This window comes from Schistocerca nitens, chromosome 1 (assembly GCF_023898315.1).
Source record: "Schistocerca nitens isolate TAMUIC-IGC-003100 chromosome 1, iqSchNite1.1, whole genome shotgun sequence".
NCBI classification, from domain to species: Eukaryota; Metazoa; Arthropoda; class Insecta; order Orthoptera; family Acrididae; genus Schistocerca; species Schistocerca nitens.
Genome location: NC_064614.1, coordinates 657,671,500 through 657,696,223, shown reverse-complemented (window position 1 = coordinate 657,696,223; position 24,724 = coordinate 657,671,500). Strand labels below are relative to the sequence as shown.

The 24,724-nt window shown below is 43.0% G+C and overlaps 1 protein-coding gene and 1 non-coding gene across 2 annotated transcripts in view; one reads left to right on the top strand and one right to left on the bottom strand.

Annotated features, from left to right (window-relative positions):
• LOC126193633 (neuroligin-1-like) overlaps positions 1–24,724 on the bottom strand; it is a 196,558-nt gene that overhangs the window by 91,362 nt on the left and 80,472 nt on the right. Inside the window, exon 5 of the mRNA XM_049932707.1 lies at positions 10,980–11,147. Within this exon, the coding sequence (XP_049788664.1) occupies positions 10,980–11,147 (168 nt within the window). The remainder of the gene's footprint in view (positions 1–10,979; positions 11,148–24,724) is intronic.
• On the top strand, positions 12,655–12,729 carry Trnas-cga (transfer RNA serine (anticodon CGA)). Its single transcript has one exon. It is a non-coding gene; the product is annotated as a tRNA-Ser (tRNA).

Here is a 24,724-nt window from a genome sequence, read left to right as displayed (position 1 = left end):
AACGTTATTAACTACGGTAACGCCGGCCGACTTCATAAGCCCAGATGCCAGAAACCATTCAGTTCACTATATTCTAACAGAAGAAAATGAACCTCACAACGCATCATCATGAGTTATCGCAAACAAAAGAAATTCACGCAAAGTTATGCGAACTTTAAAAAAAATCTTTTAAAAATCCGGTCTGAAACCAAGTGCAGTCTTAAAAAAGAAGCTTCCTTCAATAACACGTCAGCTTGCTAAAACAAACAATGCAAAGGGAAAAGCTAACAGTTCCCGGACATCGAAGGGTACTGCATGCAGTTTGGAGCTGGTGCCAAATATATTGTTATAGGGGCCGAAGACCATTTTTCTTTTTTCAGAACTGAGGCTTCTGCCACATACAGCATAGAAGAAACGATAATGCTCAGATTCTTTGTTAATTAACAACCTGTAAGGGATTTATTTAAATTGTGAAAAGGTTGAGTCAGTGTTAGAGTTCATTAATGAAAGTTCGTTAGCAGAGTAGCGATACACGATTCTGCTTTTTGTATGCCTATGCCAATACATACTGAGCAATAAATGAAAGTAAACGGATTGCGTCTTTGACTACTGATAGAAACATATTTAACTACTAATCGAAACGTCCTAAGACTCAGGTTCGAAACCAGCCGTTGCTTAAATTTTGGAGGTAGGTCAGCAGCAATGGGGGCCAAAGACTTCCGGTATAAGGAGTCATCCTTGTTTTGCAAACTGCCTTGTCGAAGAGGGCGGAGGAGCGGACAGAGGTTCCAAGTTCCTTTGGAATGGGAAATTGGCCATAAAGGGCGAAAGAAACGACAATGATCAACGGCGTTACCACAAAGGAGGCAGTGGAAACCACAGCATGAGAGATATCCACAGGACATGTGACCTGCTGTTGGAAAAAATGTCTTCATGATCTTTCCTCTGGAAAAAACTACATGCTAGTCCCTTTTTCGGATCTCCGGGAGGGTACTGCCAAGGGCGTGATAATTATGAAAAAAGGATTGGGTAACCAACAAAGGCATGACGTTCTAAGTTGGGCCGTGGAATGTCGGAGGCCTGAAAGTTGTGGGGAAGGTAGTAAATGTGAAAGGGAAATTCAAAGACAGTGTAAATATAGTGGAGGCAGTGAAGTGAAACGTAAAGTCGATAAGGATTTCTGGTCATATGAGTCTAGGGTAATATCAACAGCAACAACAAATGGTATAATGGCAGTAGGATTCGTTATGAAAAGGAAGGTGGGTCAGAGAGTGATTTGAATTACTGCGAACAATTCAGTGATAAAGTCAGTCATCAGAATCAACAATAGTAGTTCAGGTGTAACCGCTGATGTTACAAGTGGAGAAGAAAAGAGAGAGAGAGAAAGTATATGAGAATACTGAACGGGTAATTTAGTGTGTAAAGGAAAGTGATGGTCTAACAACATGGATGATTGGAACGTGGTTGTAAGGCAAAGAACAGAAGACTGTATTACCGGAATCATAGAGGTGAAAGACTAATTGAGATCTGTATTAAATTTCAGTCGGTGATATCGAATTCAGTGTTCAAAAATCAGAAAAGGAGGTGATATACTTGGGAAGGACCAGCAGACACTGGGACATTTCAGCTGGATTGCATTATGGTCTGCTGGACGTTGTGGCCGAGTGGTTCTAGGTGCTTCAGTCCGGAACCACGCGGCTGCTACAGTCGCAGGTTCGAATCCTGCCTCGGGCATGGATGTGTGTGATGTCCTTAGGTTAGTTAGGTTTAAGTAGTTCTAAGTTTTAGTGGACTGATGACGTAAGACCTTAAGTCCCATAGTACTTTGAACCATTTCAACTACTTTTTTTTTGTATTATGGTCTAGGGGTAGCGTTTTTGATTCATAATCAAAACGTCTTCAGTCCCGGGTTCGATCCCCGCCACTGCCTAAATTTTGATAAATAATCAGCATTGGCGGCCGAAGACTTCCGGCATAAGAAGTCAGCCTCATTCTGCCAACGGCCTTGTCAAAGAGGGCGGAGAAGCGGATAGAGGTTCAGGGCACTCTCTTGTCCTAGGGGTGGGAAATTACCCCTAAAGGCGGAAGAATCAGCAATGATCAACGACATGAGGATGCAGAAGGCAATGGAGACCACTGCATTAAAGAGACGTAACGTGTATCCACAGGACATGTGGCCTGTAATTGAAGAAGTGTCATGATGATCTCTCCATTGGCAAAAGATGCCGGAATAGTCCCCCATTCGGATCTCCGGGAGGGGACTGCCAAGGGGGAGGTTACCATGAGAAAAAGACTGAATAATCAACGAAAGGATAACGTTCTACGAGTCGGGGCGTGGAATGTCAGAAGCTTGAACGTGGTAGGGAAACTAGAAAATCTGAAAAGGGAAATGCAAAGGCTCAATCTAGATATAGTAGGGGTCAGTGAAGTGAAGTGGAAGGAAGACAAGGATTTCTGGTCAGATGATTATCGGGTAATATCAATAGCAGCAGAAAATGGTATAACAGGTGTAGGATTCGTTATGAATAGGAAGGTAGGGCAGAGGGTGTGTTACTGTGAACATTTCAGTGACCGGGTTGTTCCAATCAGAATCGACAGCAGACCAACACCGACAACGATAGTTCAGATATACATGCCGACTTCGCAAGCTTAAGATGAACAGATAGAGAAAGTGTATGAGGATATTGAAAGGGAAATGCAGTATGTAAAGGGGGACGAAAATCTAATAGTCATGGGCGACTGGAATGCAGTTGTAGGGGAAGGAGTAGAAGAAAAGGTTACGGGAGAATATGGGCTTGGGACGAGGAACGAAAGAGGAGAAAGACTAATTTAGTTCTGTAACAAGTTTCAGCTAGTAATAGCCAATACCCTGTTCAAGAATCACAAGAGGAGGAGGTATACTTGGAAAAGGCCGGGAGATACGGGAAGATTTCAATTAGATTACATCATGGTCAGACAGAGATTCCGAAATCAGATACTGGACTGTAAGGCGTACCCAGGAGCAGATATAGACTCAGATCACAATATAGTAGTGATGAAGAGTAGGCTGAAGTTCAAGACATTAGTCAGGAAGAATCAATACGCAAAGAAGTGGGATATGGAAGTACTAAGGAATGACGAGATACGTTTGAAGTTCTCTAACGCTACAGATACAGCAATAAGGAATAGCGCAGTAGGCAGTACAGTTGAAGAGGAATGGACTTCTCTAAAAAGGGCCATCACAGAAGTTGGGAAGGAAAACATAGGTACAAAGAAGGTAGCTGCGAAGAAACCATGGGTAACAGAAGAAATACTTCAGTTGATTGATGAAAGGAGGAAGTACAAACATGTTCCGGGAAAATCAGGAATACAGAAATACAAGTCGCTGAGGAATGAAATAAATAGGAAGTGCAGGGAAGCTGAGACGAAATGACTGCAGGAAAAATGTGAAGACATCGAAAAAGATATGATTGTCGGAAGGACAGACTCAGCATACAGGAAAGTCAAAACAACTTTTGGTGACATTAAAAGCAACGGTGGTAACATTAAGAGTGCAACGGGAATTCCACTGTTAAATGCAGAGGAGAGAGCAGATAGGTGGAAAGAATACATTGAAAGCCTCTATGAGGGTGAAGATTTGTCTGATGTGATAGAAGAAGAAACATGAGTCGATTTAGAAGAGATAGGGGATCCAGTATTAGAATCGGAATCTAAAAGAGTTTTGGAGGACTTACGGTCAAATAAGGCAGAAGGGATAGATAACATTCCATCAGAATTTCTAAAATCATTGGGGGAAGTGGCAACAAAACGACAAGAGCTGACAAGTGCGAGAATTATCGCACAATTAGCTTAACAGCTCATTCATCGAAGCTGCTTACAAGAATAATATACAGAAGAATGGAAAAGAAAATTGAGAATGCGCTAGGTGACGATCAGTTTGGCTTTAGGAAAAGTAAAGGGACGAGAGAGGCAATTCTGACGTTACGGCTAATAATAGAAACAAGGCTAAAGAAAAATCAAGACCCTTTCATAGGATTTGTCGACCTGGAAAAAGCGTTCGACAATATAAAATGGTGCAAGCTGTTCGAGATTCTGAAAAAAGTAGGGGTAAGCTATAGGGAGAGACGGGTCATATACAATATGTACAACAACAAAGAGGGAATAATAAGAGTGGACGATCAAGAACGATGTTCTCGTATTAAGAAGGGTGTAAGACAAGGCCGTAGCCTTTCGCCCCTACTCTTCAATCTGTACATCGAGGAAGCAATGATGGAAATAAAAGAAAGGTTCAGGAGTGGAATTAAAATACAAGGTGAAAGGATATCAATGATAAGATTCACTGATGACATTGCTATCCTGAGTGAAAGTGAAGAAGAATTAAATGATCTGCTGAACGGAATGAACAGTTTAATGAGTACACAGTATGGTTTGAGAGTAAATCGGAAAAAGACGAAGGTAATGAGAAGTAGTAGAAATGAGAACAGCGAGAAACTTAACATCAGGATTGATGGTCACGAAGTGAATGAAGTTAAGGAATTCTGCTACCTAGGCAGTAAAATAACCAATAACGGACAGAGCAAGGAAGACATCAAAAGCAGACTCGCTATGGCAAAAAAGGCATTTCTGGCCAAGAGAAGTCTTCTAATATCAAATACCGGCCTTAATTTGAGGAAGAAATTTCTGAGGATGTACGTCTGGAGTACAGCATTGTATGGTAGTGAAACATGGACTGTGGGAAAACCGGAACAGAAGAGAATCGAAGCATTTGAGATGTGGTGCTATAGACGAATGTTGAAAATTAGGTGGACTGATAAGGTAAGGAATGAGGAGGTTCTACGCAGAATCGGAGAGGAAAGGAATATGTGGAAAACACTGAAGGAGAAGGGACAGGATGATAGGACATCTGCTAAGACATGAGGGAATGACTTCCATGGTACTAGAGGGAGCTGTAGAGGGCAATAACTGTAGAGGAAGACAGAGATTGGAATACGTCAAGCAAATAATTGAGGACGTAGGTTGCAAGTGCTACTCTGAGATGAAGAGGTTAGCACAGGAAAGGAATTCGTGGCGGGCCGCATCAAACCAGTCAGTAGACTGATGACAAAAAGAAAAATTATGTTCAGACAGAGATTCAGAAATTGCATATTGGATTGTAAGGCGTACCCAGGAGCAGATATACACTTTATGATCAAAAGTATCTCGAATCCTATTAATGGACTTTAACAACGAGTGTATCCCCCCCTTCGCCTTTTTGACTACTCAAGTTCTTCTGGGACCCTTTAAATGAAGAGTCTGAATGTCTGTGGGGTAATGGCAGGAAATTCTGCCAGAGAAGGCAGTGTTGTTGATAGCTAGGGCCTGGACCGAAGTCGACGTATCTCGTTCCGAAGGTGTTCTGTTGTGTTCAACTCTGGAGTCTGGGAATGGCAATCTTTTTCAGGAATGTTATTACCCACAAACCATTGTCTCACAGATGCTGGTTTATGACAGGGAGCGAACAGCTCCTCTGCTGAATGCAGTACAAAATGCTGCAAAATGTGTTCTTATCATTCCTCATTTAGCATTTTCTCAAGCACAATAAGTGGAGCACACTATTTATACGAAAAATACCCCCTTACCACAACACAATTGCTTCTGTTCTTCACTGTTGGCGCTACACATAACGGAAGATAAAATTCTCCGGGCATTCACCAAACCCAAACCCTTCCATCGAATTGTCACAGCGTGTTGATCACTTGAGTCGTCTCACAGCCTTGATTTTCACAGACTTCAGAAATGAGTGGCTTGTGGGGAACCACTCGACCACTACACACCATACTTTCAAACTCCCTACGCACGGTCACTGTGCTAGCTGGACTGCTGTCAACACTTTGAAACTCGGGAGTGTTTCCACTCGCCGATTTCATGTTATTTTTTGCACCCAACCTTCACAATGATCTACGGTTCCCATCCATCGGTTCGTGAGAGTCTGGTCTCGGTTTAGCTGTGGTTGTTCCCTTGTGTTTCCACTTCACTATCGCATCAACAACAGACAAGCAGCGTTAGAAGGGTGTGGCTGTCCCTGATGGATTTGTTTCTCAAGTGACATCCAACGACTAGTCCGCGTGCAAAGTCCTGAGTTCTCCTGACTGACTCATTCTGCCGTTACTGTTCCTCTACTGACAACGCAATGCTGCCCGTCTCCTTGTATACTGGCGGGTCCGCTTCTCGTGATACCTAGTGAACAATTTCGCTTTACATAGCGTTGTGTGAATACTATTTATCAGACAGCGCAGACTCGGATCACAATTTAGTAATACTGTGGAGTGAATTGAAGTTAAAGAAAAAAGTGAGGAAGAATCAGTGCGGAAAGAAGTGTGATACTGAATTACTGAAGAATAATTAGGGGCACTTGAAATTGTCTAAAGCAGTAGATACTACCATAATGAATACAACGGTAGGCGGTTCAGTTAAAGAGGAATGGACAGCTTTAAACAGAATATTCACGGAAGTTGGTCAGACAGACACAGATATAAGGAAGGTAACTGCGAAGAAACGTGGGGCACAAGAAGAAAAACGTTTAGTGATCGGCGAAAGAAGCAAATAGAAGATTGTTCAGGAGAAGACAGGAATACAGCAATGTAAGTCACTTAGGAAAGAAATAACAGGGAAGCCAAGCGAAATGGTCGCACGAAGAGTGTGAAGAAATCGAGAAAGAAATAGCCGTCGGCAGGACTTATTCAGCATATAGAGTCAAAACAACTTCGGTGAAATTAAAAGTAAGGGTGCAAATATAAAGAGCTCTTTAAGAACGGGAGAACGTGTCTGATGACGTCACACAAGAAGAAATGGGACTTGATATGGCATCCAGTATTAAAGCCAGAGTTTAACAGAGCTCTGGAAGATTTACAACTGAATAAAGCAGAAGGGATAAATAACATTGCTTCGCAATTCCTGAAATCTTCGGAGTAGTGCCATCAAACGACTATTAACGTTGATCTGTAGAATCTATGAGACTGGAGACTCAGCATGAGACTTTCGGAAAAATATCATCCACACAAACCCAAAGGTAGAAAGGGGTGATAAATCTGAGAACTATCGCACAGTGAGCGTAATAGCTCACTAATCTAAGTTTCTAAAAAAGACAGCAGAAGAACTTAAAAGAAAATTCAGGGTGAAAGAAAATCAATGATAAGTTTTGGTGGTGTCATTGCTACACTCATAGAACGCGAGAAAGCAACACAGGATCTCTAGAATGGAATGAGGAGTCTCACGAGTACAGAATATGGACTGAGAGTAAACTGAAGAAAGACGAAACTAATGACACGTCACAGATATGAGATTAAGGACGCACTTAATATCGAAATTTGTGACCACAAAGTAGATGAAGTTAGAGAATTCTACTTAGAAGCAAAATAAAACATGACAGACGAACGAAGGATGACATCAAAAGTAATTTATCATAGGCAAAGAGGGTATTCCTGGCCAAGAATAATTCACTGACATCAAATAAAGGGCTTAATTTGAGGAAAAAATTTCTGAGAATGAACGTTTGGAACATAGCATTGTATGGTAGTGAAACATGGACTTTGGGTAAAACGGATAAAAAAGAATATCGAAGCGTCTGAGTCGCGGTACTACAGAAGGATGTCGAAAATTAGGTGAACTGATAAGGTAAGGAATGAGTGTACGGAAAACACTGACAAGAAGAAGGAAACAGGATGATACGACATGTGTTACAATATCAGGAAACAGCTTACATGGTTCAAAATGTTCAAATGTGTATGAATTCCTAAGGGACCAAACTGCTAAGGTCATCAGTCCCTAGACTTACACACTACTTAAGCTAACTTATGCTAAGAACAACACACACCCATGCCCGAGGGAGGACTCGAACCTCTGGCAGGAGGGGCTGCGCAGTCTGTGACGCGTCGACTCAAACCGCGCGGCTGCTTACTTGATGCTAGAGGTAACATAGATGACAAAAACTGAGAGGTAGATGGAGATTGGAGTACATCCAACAAATAATATAGGAAGTTGGGTGCAAGTGCTAGTTTGAAATGAAGAAGTTGGCAGAAGTAAGGAAATCGTTGTGAGCCCGCATCGAACCAGTCTTAAGATTGATGACCCAAAAGAAAATGTGACATGCAAGGCGGCCAAGTGGCTTTCGTATAGGGTGACAATTATTGAACTATAGGAAAAAAACCGTAAATTAGTTACAAACTACGGCGTGCACATACTTAATTCAACACATAAACGTCACTACATATATTCAGATTTAGGTTATGACATCTTCGATATGATTATCATCATTGGCAATGATGTGGTGCAGACGAATAGCGAATTTCTGCATGACTCGCGGAAGTGTCGGAACATCGATGCCATCGATGACTTCATGAGTAGCAGATCAGCAATGGTTTTGGGATTATTGCTGAAGTTTAAGACCTGGTCGAATCAATAGGCAAAGAAGTAGAATACGGACGTACTAAGGAATGACGAGATACGCTTGAAGTTCTCTAAGGCTATAGATACAGCAGTAATGAATTGCTCAGTAGGCAGTACAGTTGAAGAGGAATAGACATCGCTAAAAAGGGCCATCACAAAAGTTGGGAAGGAAAAGATAGGCACAAAGAAAGTAATTGCTTGAGTTGATTGATGCAAGGAGGAAAAACATATATGTTCTGGGAAACTCAGGAACACAGAAATGCAAGTCGCTGATGAATGAAATAAATAGGAGTGCAGGGAAGCTAAGACTAAATGGCTGCAGGAAAAATATGAAGGCATCGAAAAAGAAATAATTGTCGGAAGGACAGACTTAGCATACAGGAAAGTCAAACCAACCTTCGGTGACATTAAAAGCAAGGGTGGCAACATTAAGAGTGCAACGGGAATTCCACTGTTAAATGCAGAGGAGAGAGCGGATAAGTGGAAATCCTCTAGAAGGAGGAAGATTTGTCTGATGTGATAAAGAAGAAACAGGAATCGATTTAGAAGAGATAGGGGATCCAGTATTAGAATCAGAATTTAAAAGAGCTTTGGAGGGCTTAAGGTAAAATAAGGCAGAAGGGATAAATAACATTCCATCAGAATTTCTAAAATCATTGGGTGAAGTGGCAACAAAACGACTAGTCACGTTGGTGTGTAGAATGTATGAGTCTGGCGACATACCATCTGACTTTCGGAAAAGCATTATCCACACAATTCCGAAGACGGCAAGAACTGACAAGTGAGAGAATTATCGCACAATTAGCTTAACAGCTCATGCATCCAAGTTGCTTACAAGAATAATATACAGAAGAATGGAAAGGAAAATTGAGAATGCGCTAGATGACGATCAGTTTGGCTTTAGGAAAAGTAAAGGCATGAGAGAGGCAATTATGACGTTGCGATTAATAATGGAAGCAAGACTAAAGAATAATCAAGACACGTCCATAGGATTTGTCGATCTGGAAAAAGCGTTCCACAATGTAAAATAGTGCAAGATGTTCGAAATTCTGAAAAAAGTAGGGGTAATCTGTAGGGAGAGATGGGTGATATGCAATATTTACGAGAGCCAAGAGGGAATAATAAGAGTGAACGACCAAGAACGAAGTGCTCGTTTAAAAAAGGGTGTAAGACAAGGATGTAGCCTTGCACCCCTACTGTTCAATCTGTACATCGAAGAAGCAATGATGGAAATAAAAGAAAGGTTCAGGGGTGGAATTAAAATTCAAGGTGAAAGGATATCAATGATACTATTCGCTGATGACATTGCTTTCCTGAGTGAAAGTAAAGAAGAATTACATGAACTGCTGAACGGAATGAACAGTCTAATGAGTACACAGCATGGCTTGAGAGTAAATCGAAGAAAGACGATGGTAATGAGAAATAGTAGAAATGAGAACAGCGAGAAACTTAACATCAGGATTGATGGTCACGATGTAGATGAAGTTAAAGAATTCTGCTACCTAGGCAGTAAAATAACCAAAGACGGACGCAGCGTGTACTGCTTCAGACGAATGTTGAAAATTAGGTGGACTGATAAGGTAAGGAATGAGGTGGTTCTGCGCAGAATCGGAGAGGAAAGGAATATGTGGAAAACACTGATAAGGAGAAGAGACAGAATGATAGGACATTTGTTAAGACAAAAGGGAATGACTTGCATGGAACTAGAGGGAGCTCTAGAGGGCAAGAACTGTAGAGGGAGACAGAGATTGAAATACATCCGGCAAATAATTGAGGACGTAGGTTGCAAGTGCTACTCTGAGATGGAGAGGTTAGCACAGGAGGGGAATTCGTGGAGGGCTGCATCAAACCAGTCAGACTTTCGGGAAAGCCCCTCAAAAAGGAGGCGCATGTGTTCAGATCCGGAGAATATAGCGGCCAATCGAGGCCTATACTAGTGGCCTCTGTGTAACGCAAGGCCAGAAAGCGGTCCCGAAAGTGCTCCTCCAGAACATCACTCTCCTGCTTCGATGGGGTCGAGCTCCGTCTTGCGTGAACCACATCTTGTTGAAATCAGAGTCACTTTGGGTAATGGGGATGAAATCATCTCCCGAAACCTTCAAATATCGTTCGGTAATCACCGTGCCATCAAGGAATATCGTACCGATTATTCTGTGACTGGACATTGTACACCAGGCAGTCACCGTTGACAGTGAAGAGACTTTTCGATCGCGAATTGGTGGTTCTCAGTCCCCTAAATGCGCCAGTTTTGCTTGTGGATGAATCCATCCAACTGAAAATGGGCTTCGTCGCTAAACCATACCATAATGCGAATACTAATTCCCATCACGCCCAGCACCCAACCGTACAGTTCGAACGTCCTAACGCAAACCGTTCAGATGTTATGATGATTTTATTTCATAGTTCAATACTTATTAACCTGTAAGAAAGGGCTTTACCTAGCCGAGATCCAGACAGAAGCATTTACCCGTTTCTAGAAATCATCAAGCAGTGTATATCTATTAGTGCTAGAGTAGTGAGCATCTCACTACGTATGTATTCAGCAGTTAAGGCGCAAGGGAGCCGCTTGTGTTGGGCGCCTGGGCTGCAGTACTCACCATCGTAGAACTGGGCGCCCTCCTCCTGGAAGTGGTGGTGGCGCATGCTGAGGTCGGAGCCGCCGGGCCGGTGCAGCTGCGGTATCAGGTTGAGCCAGACGGACATCTTGTGGCCGCGGTAGTGGCTCTTCGTGTCAGCCTGCGACGAGCCCGCGCCGGCACCCACGCCTGCAACGCGAGTAATTGTCATCACTTCTCTGTCTGGTCGAGAAGGCAGAGCGATCATCTACCAGCAGTATCCTGGACAGGACCTGCCTACTGGTGTACCGGTTCTTAATAGTACACTGCAGTGTCCTAGATTCATTTTTACGTCTATAAGTGACAGTATGATTTACCTGTAAGTCAAATAACAAGCTTAACTGAAACTTCCTGCCGGCCGCTGTGGCCGAGCGGTTCTAGGCGTTTCAGTCCGGAACCGGCCTGCTGCTACGGTCGCAGATTCGAATCCTGCCTCGGGCATGGGTATGTGTGATGTCCTTAGGTTAGTTAGGTGTAAGTAGTTCTAAGTCTAGGGACTGATGACCTCAGATGTTAAGTCCCATAGTGCTTACAAGGGAACCTCCCCATCGCACCCCTCTCAGATTTAGTTATAAGTTGGCATAGTGGATAGGCCTTGAAAAACAGAACACAGATCAATCGAGAAAACAGGAAGAAGTTGTGTGGAACTATGAAAAAAATAAGCAAAATGTGCAAACTGAGTAGTCCATGCGCAAGATAGGCAACTTCAAGGAGAGTGTGAGCTAAGGAGTGCCGTGGTCCCGTGGTTAGCGTAAGCGGCTGTGGATCGAGAGGTCCTTGGTTCAAGTCCTCCCTCGAGTGAGAAATTTACTTTTTTTATCTTCGCAAAGTTATGATCTGTCCGTTCGTTCATTGACGTCTCTATTCACTGTAATAAATTTAGTGTCTGTGTTTTGCGACCGCACCGCAAAACCGTGCCATTAGTAGACGAAAGGACGTACCTCTCCAATGGGAACTGAAAACATTTGATCGCAAGGTCATAGGTCAACCGATTTCTCCACAGGAAAACACATCTGATATATTCTATACGACACTGGTGACGGCATGTGCGTAACATGACAGGAATATGTTGCTGACCCACCTAACTTGTACACTTGGCGAATGGGTAAAAAGATTCTTCTACCTTGCCCGATTTAGGTTTTCTTGTGGATGTGATAATCACTCCCAAAAAAGGGAAGAAAACATAATGGACGGACAGATAATAATTGTCTGAAAATAAAAAATTAAACTTTTCACTCGAGGGAAGACTTGAACCAAGGACCTCCTGTTCCGCAGCAGCTCACGCTAACCACGGGACCACGGCGCTCCTTAGCTCAGACTGTCCTTGAAGTTGCCTATCTTGCGCATGGACTACTCAGTTTGTATATTTTGCTTATTTTTTTCATAGTTCCACAAAACTTCTTCCTGTTTTCTCGATTGGTCTGTGTTCCATTTTTCTAGGCCTATCCACTGTGCCAACTTATAACTAAATCTTAGGGGGGTGCGATGGGAGGTTCCCTTGTTAGAGCCATTTGAACCATTTGAAACTTCCTGGCAGATTAAAACCGTGTGCTGGACCGAGACTGAAACTCGGGACCTTTGCCTTTCGCGGGCAAGTGCTCTAGGTAGGAGACGAGGTACTGGCAGAAGTAAAGCTGTGAGGAGGGGGCGTGAGTCGTGCTTGGATAGCTCAGTTGGTAGAGCACTTGCCCGCGAAAGGCAAAGGTCCCGAGTTCAAGTCTCGGTCCAGCATACAATTTTAATCTGCTAGGAAGTTTCATATCAGCGCAAACTCCGCTGCAGAGTGAAAATATCATTCTGGAAACAAGCTTAACTGATTTCAGAGATGCCTCACTGGCAAAAATATCCCTGTATTCAAATAGTATTTTTGGTTTTACACATGGATACCACATCACATGTGGCAACTGAATTGAAAGTTTCCGTCAGATGCCGATAGCAGCCGTACGGGATCCGGTGGACGCCCACTGAGCCACGCCACCGACGGCTCTGGAGGACGAGCGCCTCTGCCGCCACAATATAGGACGGCAGCCAGGCAACCCACTCGCTCTTGGAGACTCTTCGTTACGTGACACTATGCAGCCGCCGCCCAGTCGCGGCTCTGTCACCACAGTTCGTGCTCAGCTGAGAGAGCCTCTGCCTTGTTGACAACGAGGGCTGAACTCTATTTCTTGCTGCATTAATTGTATTGAGTCTTCATACACTTGGAGAAATACAGGTTAAGTAAATCTTCTGTTTACTGTGTTAACTTGTTCGCTAATCATTTCTGCTGCTGTCCAGTTTTCCATGACGATGATAACTGCACCACTCTGTAGCCCAACTATCCTTACCATTCTGCTTGAAGTCTTACACAACATTGTTTTTGCTCCAAATATACATAAAATAGTCGTTTAATGTAACTGCGAATGCACTGTAGTGATACAAACAAGAATTTTTAACATTGTGCTGCCCTGTCAGCAACTTTGATGACTGAACGTGTTATAGGTCAGCCTCAGTTGCAAATAGAAACCAAACTTTACCCAGGTTTCAGCCAAAATAATTTGGCCTTCTTCGGTAGTTTAGTGTCACTCGCTTCTGAAGAAGGTCAAATTATTTTGGCTGAAACCTGGGTAAAGTTTAGTTTCTATTTGCAACTGAGGCTGACGTGTTACATCTTGATACAAAAAAACTTTCTGGGGAGGGCCATCACAGCTCCCAGTGTTTTAAAACACGTACTCTCATTCCTCTGGAAACGTACTCTCATTCCACCTGCGCCTAACCTAAGCGCAACCTTCAAGGTCCACGAAGATAGTTATCCTGGCTGCCCAGTTGTGAATGCATGTAATGGGTTGACTATGAGTCGGAAAGACTTTTGGCTTGGTACATTTATAAACACTCTAATCTTCCGATTCAGGCCACAATCCGAAATAGATAGCACTTAATTTCTGAGTTTTCAAAGATAAATATACCTGAAGGCACTATGGCGTCGCTTGATGTCAGGAACATGTATTCCAACATCCCTACAAAAAGTATTCAGTAAAGCCGGCCGGAGTGGCCGAGCGGTTCTAGGCGCTATCGTGTGGAGCCGCGCGACCGCTACGGTCTCAGGTTCGAATCCTGCCTCGGGCATGGATGTGTGTGATGTCCTTAGGTTAGTTAGGTTTAAGTACTTCTAAGTTTTGGGGGGCTGATGACCTCAGAGCCATTTGTTCAGTAAATTGTATCCGCGGATTTTCGTGCATTTAGTGGACGCCTAGAAGGCGATTTGGAAGATCTTTTACAGCTTCTAGACAACATTTTGAAACTCAGTTATTTTAAGTTTGGAGTTTGTACGTAAATCCAAGAAAAAGGACTTGCAGTGGGGTCCCCTTTGTCTTATTGTCTTGCCAACTTCTAAATGACGCACTTCGAGTCTCAATATGATCACCAATCCCTAGACCACAAGGATAGGATTACATTGTGGTTGCGATATGTAGACGATGTGTTTATGCTATATAGAGGTTTAAACAGCAACTGTAACTAGTTTCTGCATCGTCTGAACTCCCTGCAGCATGAAATTCAATGTTCAATGGAACGTAGTGTCGATAAGTTCTTACCGCATTTGGGCCTACATGTAACTAAGGAACGGGCTACTTTCTATTTTGATGCTTTTCGGAAGACTATACTGCCAGCACGACTATCCATCAATCCTCTAATCATCCCATGAAATACAAAAGGGCGGCTTACCGGGCACTTTACTCCGTTTACAAAGCATACCCCAAAAAAAGGAAGCTTTTCAACGAGAATACCACACTATTCAGTATAAAGCTGCGCAGAATGGCTACGACAGTGATTTTGTGGAGATCAATCAAGACATGAAATATGTTCAGCTGCATAATGGAATGACAACAATGAAAATTTGTGCCGAGTCGGGACGTGTACCGGGATTTCCCGCTTATTGCGAGTGGTCACCTTACCATTAGGCTATCCGAGCAAGAATCAGAGCCGGACCCAAACTTCCATATGTCGTCAACCATTTGCCTGCACTCCTACCTGTAATTCCCGAACAGAGGAGACTTTGTAATTGGAAGTAGATCGCCCGGTGTCAACGGATAAATACCATACTGCAGTGCCTGTGTTATTCAGAAAACGCAGACATGGACGGGCAAGCGTCTTTCAATTAAAATGTCTCCTCTGTACAGGAATATTAAATAATAGATGTACGATTGCAGGTTGTACACACATAGTTGACGACATGTGGAACTTTGGTTCTGAGTCGTGCTCGGATAGCGACACATCGCGATAAGCGGCAAATCCGGATTCGATCCTCGCTCCGGCACAATTTTTTTGGTCGTCATTCCATTATATAGGCGATGATTGTCCATACTAACAACAGCGAATACATTTCATGTATTTCATAACGGCTGTGGTCGTTGCCGTGGCTGTTCCTACGGAGATGGACACGTCTCCGAAGGAACTTGGTATCGCTTTTCTGGTCAACACAGGCACTGCAATATCTCAGGGATCAATTAACCCTCAGCAAGGAAAGGTCTGCCCGCTATCTGCCCATTCGAAAAGCGCTATTGGTTCGTCCATCAACGTTCCTTTCATCTGATCCAAATGGCGTTAGACCAAGTTATCGTAGAGTACCGTAATCTGAGAGTGTATCGAGATATGTTGTCAGAAAGTTAAAACAGAAAAATATCCTTTCAGAGTTCTATGCTTCTAGAAGTATATGTTTCTGACTAGGCGCAATTTTAATACAAGGTTTAAAGAACATGTAAACCCAGCATGCCGTAAATAAGCTGTCTCATTTCATATAAAAGAAATGAGTTATTCTATTCTCAGCATTGAAATGCATGTACATATTAGATCTAAGGACACAAAAAGAAATGTTTCAAACCTTCTGCAGGAAAAAAAAAGCCCCCGTCTCAACTCTGAAAAATCAGATTGAATTGAGACGCTGAATATCCTATCTAATATGCTTGCGATTCTTCTGTCTGATAAAGAGCCAGCTTCATTATACACTACTAATCTATGGTATTGTTTGGTGAAGCAGAACCTGCTTCACTGAGATAAACTGACTCAACAAGAACTATTGACAACCTGACTAATGTTACTGTAGAATAATTTTTTTTATTTCCTTAAGATCACAAAACTTTTTGTCGTCAGACAACCGGTTTCGCTCGGCGATGAACATCTTCAGATCTTTTTTGAAACATGTGCTAATATAATAAAGGCAAGAAATACACAAAAACAGCTTAGAAACATCGAAAACTGTTAAAATATGGTGGAAACTAGCCAAAAGTGCAGACTGAGTACTGCTGTAAAATGTACTGCTGTTCACAGCATTCATATTGAATGAATTAGCGAAAATCACGTAAAATCGAAATCTGGATGGCTGGACAGTGATCTGAACCACTATCATCACGAATGCGAGTCTGATGTGCTGGCCGCTGTGAATACTAGTGCCTTATCACTGCGAATCCTCACTCGGTTTCAGAATCTGAACCAGTTTGGGTATCGGAGGCCTTAAAGTTCAGCCTAAACTGTGTCAACGTACTTCCCGTAAAATATGTGTGTTAGTGGCAAATTAATGTTTCAAGTGCTGTTAACATGTTGTTTTGTTTTATAATGATCAAGGAAAATAATATAAAACATGTTTTTAAAAGCATTTCGGAACATCGATTTGTAGTATGCAGTATACTGTATATGAGAAATGAAAGATATCCCAGCACCAAGCACTGATAGTACCCTGTATGACAAAGGGCCGTATAATACACACGCTAAAAAAGTTTTGCATCGCCTCGGTTCCGAGAGTTCCGAACCTGTACAGAAAACTGGAATAGAGATCAACATAAACAACAATTCCGCCATTTTTATTGCTCATGAAAACCATACATTGCATGTTGTACCGCCATACAGCGAGAAGTTCAGAGGTGGTGGTCCAGATTGCTGTACACACCGGTACCTCTATTACCCAGTAGCACGTCGTCTTGCATTGACGCATGCCTATGTTCGTCGTGACATACTATCCATAAGTACATCAAGCCACTGTTGGTCAAGAATGTCCCATTCCTGAAAAACGGCGATTCGGCATAGATCTCTCTGGGTGGTTGGTGGGTCGCGTCTCCATAAACAGCCCTTTTCAATGTATCCCAGGCATGTTCGATAGGGTTCATGTGTGGAGAACATGGTGGACACTCTAGTCGAGCGATGTCATTCACAATATGAGCACGATGGGGCGCGAATTGTCGTCCATGAAGACGAATGCCTCGCCAATATGCTGCCGATATGGATGTACTATCGGTCGGAGGATGCCATTCACTTATCGTACAGTCGTTATGGCACCTTCCATGACCACCAGCGGCGTACGTCGGTGTACGTCGGCCACCTCAAAATATCAGGGAACCTACAGCTTGCTGCACTCTCTAGACAGTTCTCTAAGGCGTTCAGCCTGGCCGGGTTGCCTCCAAACACATCTCCGATGATTGCCTGGTTGAAAGCATATACGACACTCATTGGTGAAGAGAACGCGATGTCAATCCTGAGCTGTCCATTCGGCATGTTGTTGGGCCCATCTGTACCTGGTGTCGTGGTTGCAAAGATGGACCTCGCCGTGGACGTCGAGAGTGAAGTTGCGCATCATGCAGCCTATTGTGCACAGTTTGAGTCGTAACAGGACGTCCTGTTGCTGCACGAAAAGCATTACTCAACATGGTGGCGTTGCTGTCAAGATTCCTCTGAGCCATAATCCGTAGCTAGCGGTCATCCACTGAAGTAGTACCCTTGGGTGGCCTGAGCGAGGCATATCATCGACAGTTCCTGTCTATGTATCTCCTCCATGTTCGAACAACATCGTTTTGGTTCACTCCGAGATGTTTGGATACTTTCCTTGTTGAGAGACCTTCAAGTAACACTGCAGATGCGATCGAAACGCGGTATTGACCGTCTAGGCATGGTTGAATTACAGACAACACGAGCCGTGTACCTCCTTCCTGGTGGAATGACTGGAACTTATCGGCTGTCGGACCCCCTCCATGTAATAGGTGCAGCTCATGTATGGTTGTTTACATCTTTGGGCGGGTTTAGTGACGTCTCTGAACAGTCAAAGGGACTTCGTCTGTGTTACAATATCCACAGTAAACGTGTATCTTCAGGAGTTCTGGGAACAGATGTGATGCAAATTTTTTTTTAATGTGTGTATTTCGCAGGCTGACAACAACTGTTCAGTCAGTGGTGGCGCACCTATTTGGTAAAAGATCCCCTCACTCGCCTCCGGAGCACTCATCGCCGGCGCGACCGTTGTCTTGTATCTGTCCTAAAGGCAGGCAGCGTGTAGAAAATACTTTTATGACTTATTTTGGCACGATGCGCTCCCCCATACAGAATACAAAAGTTTCGAGATGCAACTGCTGCCTGGCCGTCTATTACACCTGAAAAGAACAAAATGTCGCAGAAGTTAGCTCTTTTTCCACGTGCGACTATTTTGGGCTGAGAAGTGAAGGGAATTATGTTCAAAGTTCCGTTAGATTGATAACTTCAGCAGACAGCAGAATTGCGTTTTAAAAAATGTAGCAGTGAATGTACTCGAACTCGCGACATCTTATCTAGAGTGCAAAACGCTTACCACTACGCTAGTAGCTGACAGTTTGCTATACCAACTCCAGAAGTCAAGGAGAACTTCCGCATTCCACAGTGCTGTGGGATAATGCATATGGCCGGATCGAGACTTCTGAGAGACAGATAGTTACAGCTTTTCTTTTGCAAATGGTTCAAATGGCTCTGAGCACTATGGGACTCAACTGCTGAGGTCATTAGTCCCCTAGAACTTAGAACTAGTTAAACCTAACTAACCTAAGGACATCACAAACATCCATGCCCGAGGCAGGATTCGAACCTGCGACCGTAGCGGTCTTGCGGTTCCAGACTGCAGCGCCTTTAACCGCACGGCCACTTCGGCCGGCTTTTCTTTTGCACTGCACGACGTTTTCAACAAACAGATAGCGCAATAGAGTAGCTCAAGTGAAGAGGAACACTTCCTATTTAAATTTCTGTAGCCTACACTGTTGTCAGTTCTGTGTAGGTGGCAGTTACGCTATTTTATTTCGGTGATTAGAAAATAGAGTCGAATGTATGCACTGGGTGGCCGAGGCAGCTAGTTCATGGCGATTCGGTCAGTCAATTAAACGAATGTACCGAACATGGTGCAAACCACTACAGGGAATCTGTTTGTCAAAATTCTCATCCAGTGTGGCGCAACGTTGTTGTGGTAGAAAAATGAGTCATGGAGCGGAGGATTTGGTGGTCTGTTGGTTTTATGATCGGTTTGTATCCCTATGGTCTGGGTTCCATTCCACCTTCTGCTGATGATTTTTGATAAGGAGAGACAGATTCTATTCTCTTCTGGCTGTGCCAAATGAAGAAGGTATAATGGCATTGTGGTCTGAAATTCACGTTAAACATGATATTTCTTCTCTACCACGTAGATGTTATGTTGAACCACAATAAACTATATCAGCAGTAACCTTTCCTATACTCGTGATTTATTTCTAGTGACAAAAGAAACGCTATGTTGGGTCACAGGACGCTTATTCCATCTTTTAATTGAGCGTCTGTATGTCGATAAAATTGGTTCTGAACTGGGAATGCAACTCAGACCGCCCTTAACACGGAATTTGATCCCTTCGTGACAATACAGCTCGACTACAATTTGTTGTTTGTTCAAAACTGCAGAATTCTCAAGATCTCCACATATTGCACGTGAATGGGTTAGAATCCTGGCCCGGCACTAAAGTTTTCATTATGTATTATCAAGCTCTACCATGAGAACACCTATCTGCTGGTGGATACAAATTTTGATTTTTAATGTATTTTCACTAACGATGTCTGACGTTTTTGACTCCCAGTGAGACACAGAATTATTTGCGAGATCACAGTAAGTTCAAGGATCTTATTCCGAGCTGCTGATGGAGAAAAATTCGGTAGCTGACGTCTCTTTGTGTGCAGTCAACAGCGATATGTGTGGGGTTCGATTCCCAGTCATCACTTAACTCTTCGTCATATTATTTCTAGTTCAAACATGCTCACATGTCGCTGCTGGTGCAACAAACTCATATTTAACGTCCGTTTTCTCTAGAATATAACAGCGATAGGTGCCAGGTTGGAATCCTGGGAAGGGAAAAATCAATATTTCGTCTCGTCATTTCAGTTAAAACATCTAGCTACTGCCAAGAAAATCCGATATGTCACAATTGATTGTGCTTCGATAACAATCCGATTAGGTTCTGTGTTCGAATCCCTATCCAATACAAAGCTTTACCTCACGGCATTTCAAGTAAGTTACTTGTGAAGAAGCAATATTTAACATATCTCTTAGTTCGTTAGCAAAGACAATAGATGCTGGGTAGTAATTCGCGTCCATTAAAAATGTTTACGTTATGTAATTTAAAGTTGATATTTGCTAACTGATACTGTCTAAAACTGAGGTATATCACTCTCTATATGCCTAGTCAGGAATGACTGTTAGTTTCCGTCAGCCGCGATATCTCTGCTTAGTCTGCATGACCTGGGTTTGAATCCATATGCAGAACGAGACGGTTCGTCGTGTCATTTGAAGTTCATACATATTCTCAACTAGCTGCTCGTGAATAACTTGAATTGATAATGTCATTTTGTGTTAAATTATAAGTATGGTATGTTACTTTGAAGAGAAAATCATGAATATGACGAACTTACAACGTCAATTACCTATCTGACGTAATAATGAGAGTGGTAACATTCAGGCATATCATTTATTGTAATAAATGTGAGCTTACAAGCCTTAAGGACAGTCTTATCTGTGATAAGGTGTTCCCTGATATTTGTAGTACCGTGGTATTACTTGACATCTTGAGTTATTGCGATACAGAGCAGTTGTTGGAACCATTTTCAATAGTCAAACGACTGTACTGAGGAGCGATTAGAGGACCTGCTAGATAGATGCGTTACGTGGGTGGCATGTGAATCATATGAAATGCAATTCAGGTCGTTCGGATATTTTTGAGCACGACTGTGGCATTTACGCTCCACGTCATCGCACATTTGTTTACGTTATGCTGCATGGAAAGAATCACACTGCTGTAAGCTTGCGCTCCTGGCAGAGGTGGTCACGAAGCGCGAAAGAGAAGCTACGAATAAGGGCCATTTCGTACTGGAAACTATAGACAATGCTGCGATTTACAATGCAAGGCTTGGCGGGAAATGCATAACTTTGTTCGTTAATACGTGTATTTACTATTTGAATGTTTATAAGCACCTCCATCTAGACTGTCGACATTATCCACACTCACCTCCCGAATGACGCTCAGATCTTAATTACAAATTTTCTGCAATGTTGTCAGTCACTGGACAGCTACACTGATCAATCAGAAATGTGCCCTTGGCAGGCAGGCGCGAAACATTAAAGCTAGCAAATACATAATCTTCAACTAGTATTCAAACAGCATAGAAGTAACTTTGATCGTGACAAAAGGTATTTGCTATCGGCGGGTATTTTCTGAAACTCAACTTAAGTGAAAGTGTTGTTCGGGCTAGGAAAACGTTTATATGTGGTCCCGAGTGTGCGACTTCGTATGGGTATTCGAGTCATGTGGAGATTTTTTGTGAAATTGCTGTGGTTTTCCGGAAGTAAAGATTAGACTCCGTGAAGTTTGATTCAAGTAACGCCGCTAGATTAACTCTCAAGATCAACCTCTTCATCTAAAATTAGCACTTGTAACCTATGTTGTTACTTATTTTCTGGACGTATTCCAACATCTATCTTCTTCTATAGTTTTTACCCTCAACAGCTCCCTCTGGTACCGTGGAAGTAATTCCCCGATATCGTAACAGATGTTATATCATCTTGTCCCCTCATGTCTGCTTTATAGATATATTACTTTCCTAGCCGATTCTGCTGAGAACCTTCTCGATCCTTACCTTATCGGTACACCTAATTTTCAACATTATTCTGTAGCACCATATCTCAAATGTTTCAGTTCTCTTTATTTTCCGTTTCCACACAGCCCATGATTCACTACTGTATGGTATACTGTGCTACAGACGCACGGTTTCAGAAGTTCCTTCCTCAAATTAAGGACCATGTTTGAGACCAGTACTTCTCTTGGCCAGAAACTCCCTTTCTGCCAGTGCTGGTTTACTTTTGATGTCCTCCTTCCTCCGTTCATCATTGGTTATTTTGCTGCCTAGGTAGCAGAATCCCTTAACTTCATCTACTTCGTGACCACCAATCGTGATTTTTTTTCTTTGTGTTCTCATTTCTGCTGCTTCTCATTACTTCCGTCTTTCTTAGATTTACTCTCAGTCCATATTCTGCACACATTAGACTTTTCGTTTCATTCAGCGGGCCATGTAATTCTTCACTTCCATTCAGGATAGCAATGCCATCAGCGAATCATATCACTGGCATCCTTTCATCTTGAATATTAATCCCGCTCCTGAACCTTTCTTTTATTTCCATCGCTGCTTCTTCGATGTACAGATTGAACAGTAGTGGTGAAAGACTTCATCCCTGTCTTACACCGTTTTTAATCCGAGCACTTCTTTCTTGGTAGTCCGCTCTTATTATTCCCTCTTAGCTCTTGTACATATTGTATATTAGCTGTATTTCCCCAAGCTTATCCCTATTTTTCTCAGAATTTCGAACAACTTCCACCATTTCACACTGTCTAACGCTTTTTTTGTATATGCTGAGTTAGTTTTTCCGACAGTCGTTTTTTAAAATTTCCTTGCACTTTTCACGTCGCCATTTCGCATTAGTTTCCCTGCACTTCCTATTTGTTTAATTCCTAAATGGCTTGTATTTCTGTATTCCTGAACTTTCCTGAACATTTTTGTACTTTCTTCTTTCTATAATCAGCTGAAGTATTTCTTCTGTAACTCATGGTTTCTTCGCAGTTACTTTCTTTGTAGCTATCGTTTCCTTTCCAACTTTTTGCAATATCTATAGCCTCAGAGAACTTCAAGTGTATCTCTTCATTCCTTTTACTTCCGTATGCCGCTTCTTTGAGTATTGATTCTTCCTGACTAGTCTCTTAAACTTCAGCCTATTCTTCATCACTGCTGAACTGTGCTCTGAGTCTATATCTGGTCCTGGATAAGTCTCTGCGTGCCCGTGATGAAATCTAACTGAAATCTTCTCGTATCTCCAGGCGTTTCAAAGCATACCTCCTCCTCCTGTGATTTTTGATCAGAGTATTCGCTGTTAATAGCTGAAATTTATTGCAGAACTCAGTCTTTCTTCTCTCTCTTTCCTAGTACCAAGGCCAAATTCTCCCGTAAACCTTTCTTCTGCTGCTTCCCCCACAACCACATTCCAATTCAATATGATAATTAGATTGGCATCTCCCTTTACTTACTGAATTACTCTTTCATTTTTCTCATATGATTCCTCTATCTCTTCGTGTTCGGCTAGCGCCGACGGCCTGTGAACCTGAACAATTGTTATTGGTATTGATTTGCTGTCGATTTTGATGAGAACAAACATATAACTGAACTGTCCAAAGTAATTCAATCTCTGCCCTGCATTCCTATTCATAACGAATTCTACTCCCTTTATATTACACACATCAAAAAAAAGTTTTGCTTCACAACGGTTCCCCGAACTCCTGAAGATAGACGTTGACTGTGGATATTGTATCACAGACACAGACCCTTTGACTGTTCAGAGATGTTACTAAATCCGCCCAAAGATGTAAACAACCATGCAAGAGGAGCGCCTATTAGACGAAGGGGATCCGACAGCCGATCAGTTCCAGTCATTCCACCAGGAAGGAGGCACACGGCTCGTGTTGTCTGTAGTTCAACCATACCTAGACGGTCAATACCGCGGCTCGATCGCGTCGCATTGTTACTTGTCCGCATTGTGCCAGGATGAACTCTCAGCAATGGAAGTTTCCAGGCGTCTCGGAGTGAACCAAAGCGATGTTCTTCGGACATGGAGGGTATACAGAGAGACAGGAACTGTCGATGACATCCCTCGCTCAGGCCACCCAAGGGCTACTACTGCAGTGGATGACCGCTACCTACCGATTATGGTTCGCAGGAACACTGACAGCAACGCCACCACGTTGCATAATGCTTTCCGTGCAGCCACAGGACGTCGTGTTGCGACTCATACAGAGCGCAATAGGCTGCATCATGCGCAACTTCACTCCCAACGTCCATGGCGAGGTCCATCTTTGCAACCACAACACCAGGCAGCGCGGTACAGGTGGGCTCAACAACATGCCGAATGGCATCAGGTTTTCTTCACCGAAGAGTGTCGTATATGTCTTCAACCAGATAATAATCGGAGACGTGTTTGGAGGCAACCCGGTCAGACTGAATGCCTTAGAGAACTGTCTAGAGAGTGCAGCAAGCTGTAGGTTCCCTGATATTTTGAGGTGGCCGACGTACGCCGACGTACGTCGCTGGTGGTCATGGAACGCGCCGTAACGACAGGATGATACATGAATGCCATCCTCCGACCGATAGTGCACCCATATCGGCAGCATATTGGCGAAGCATTCGTCTTCATGGGCGAAAATTCGCGCCCCATCGTGCTCATATTCTGAATGACATCGCTCGACTAGAGTATCCAGCATGTTCTCCAGACATGAACCCAATCGAACATGCCTGGGATACATTGAAAAGGTCTGGTTATAGAGACGTGACCCACCAACCACTCTGAGGGATCTATGCCGAATCGCCGTTTTTCAGGAATGGGACATTCTTGACCAACAGTGGCTTGA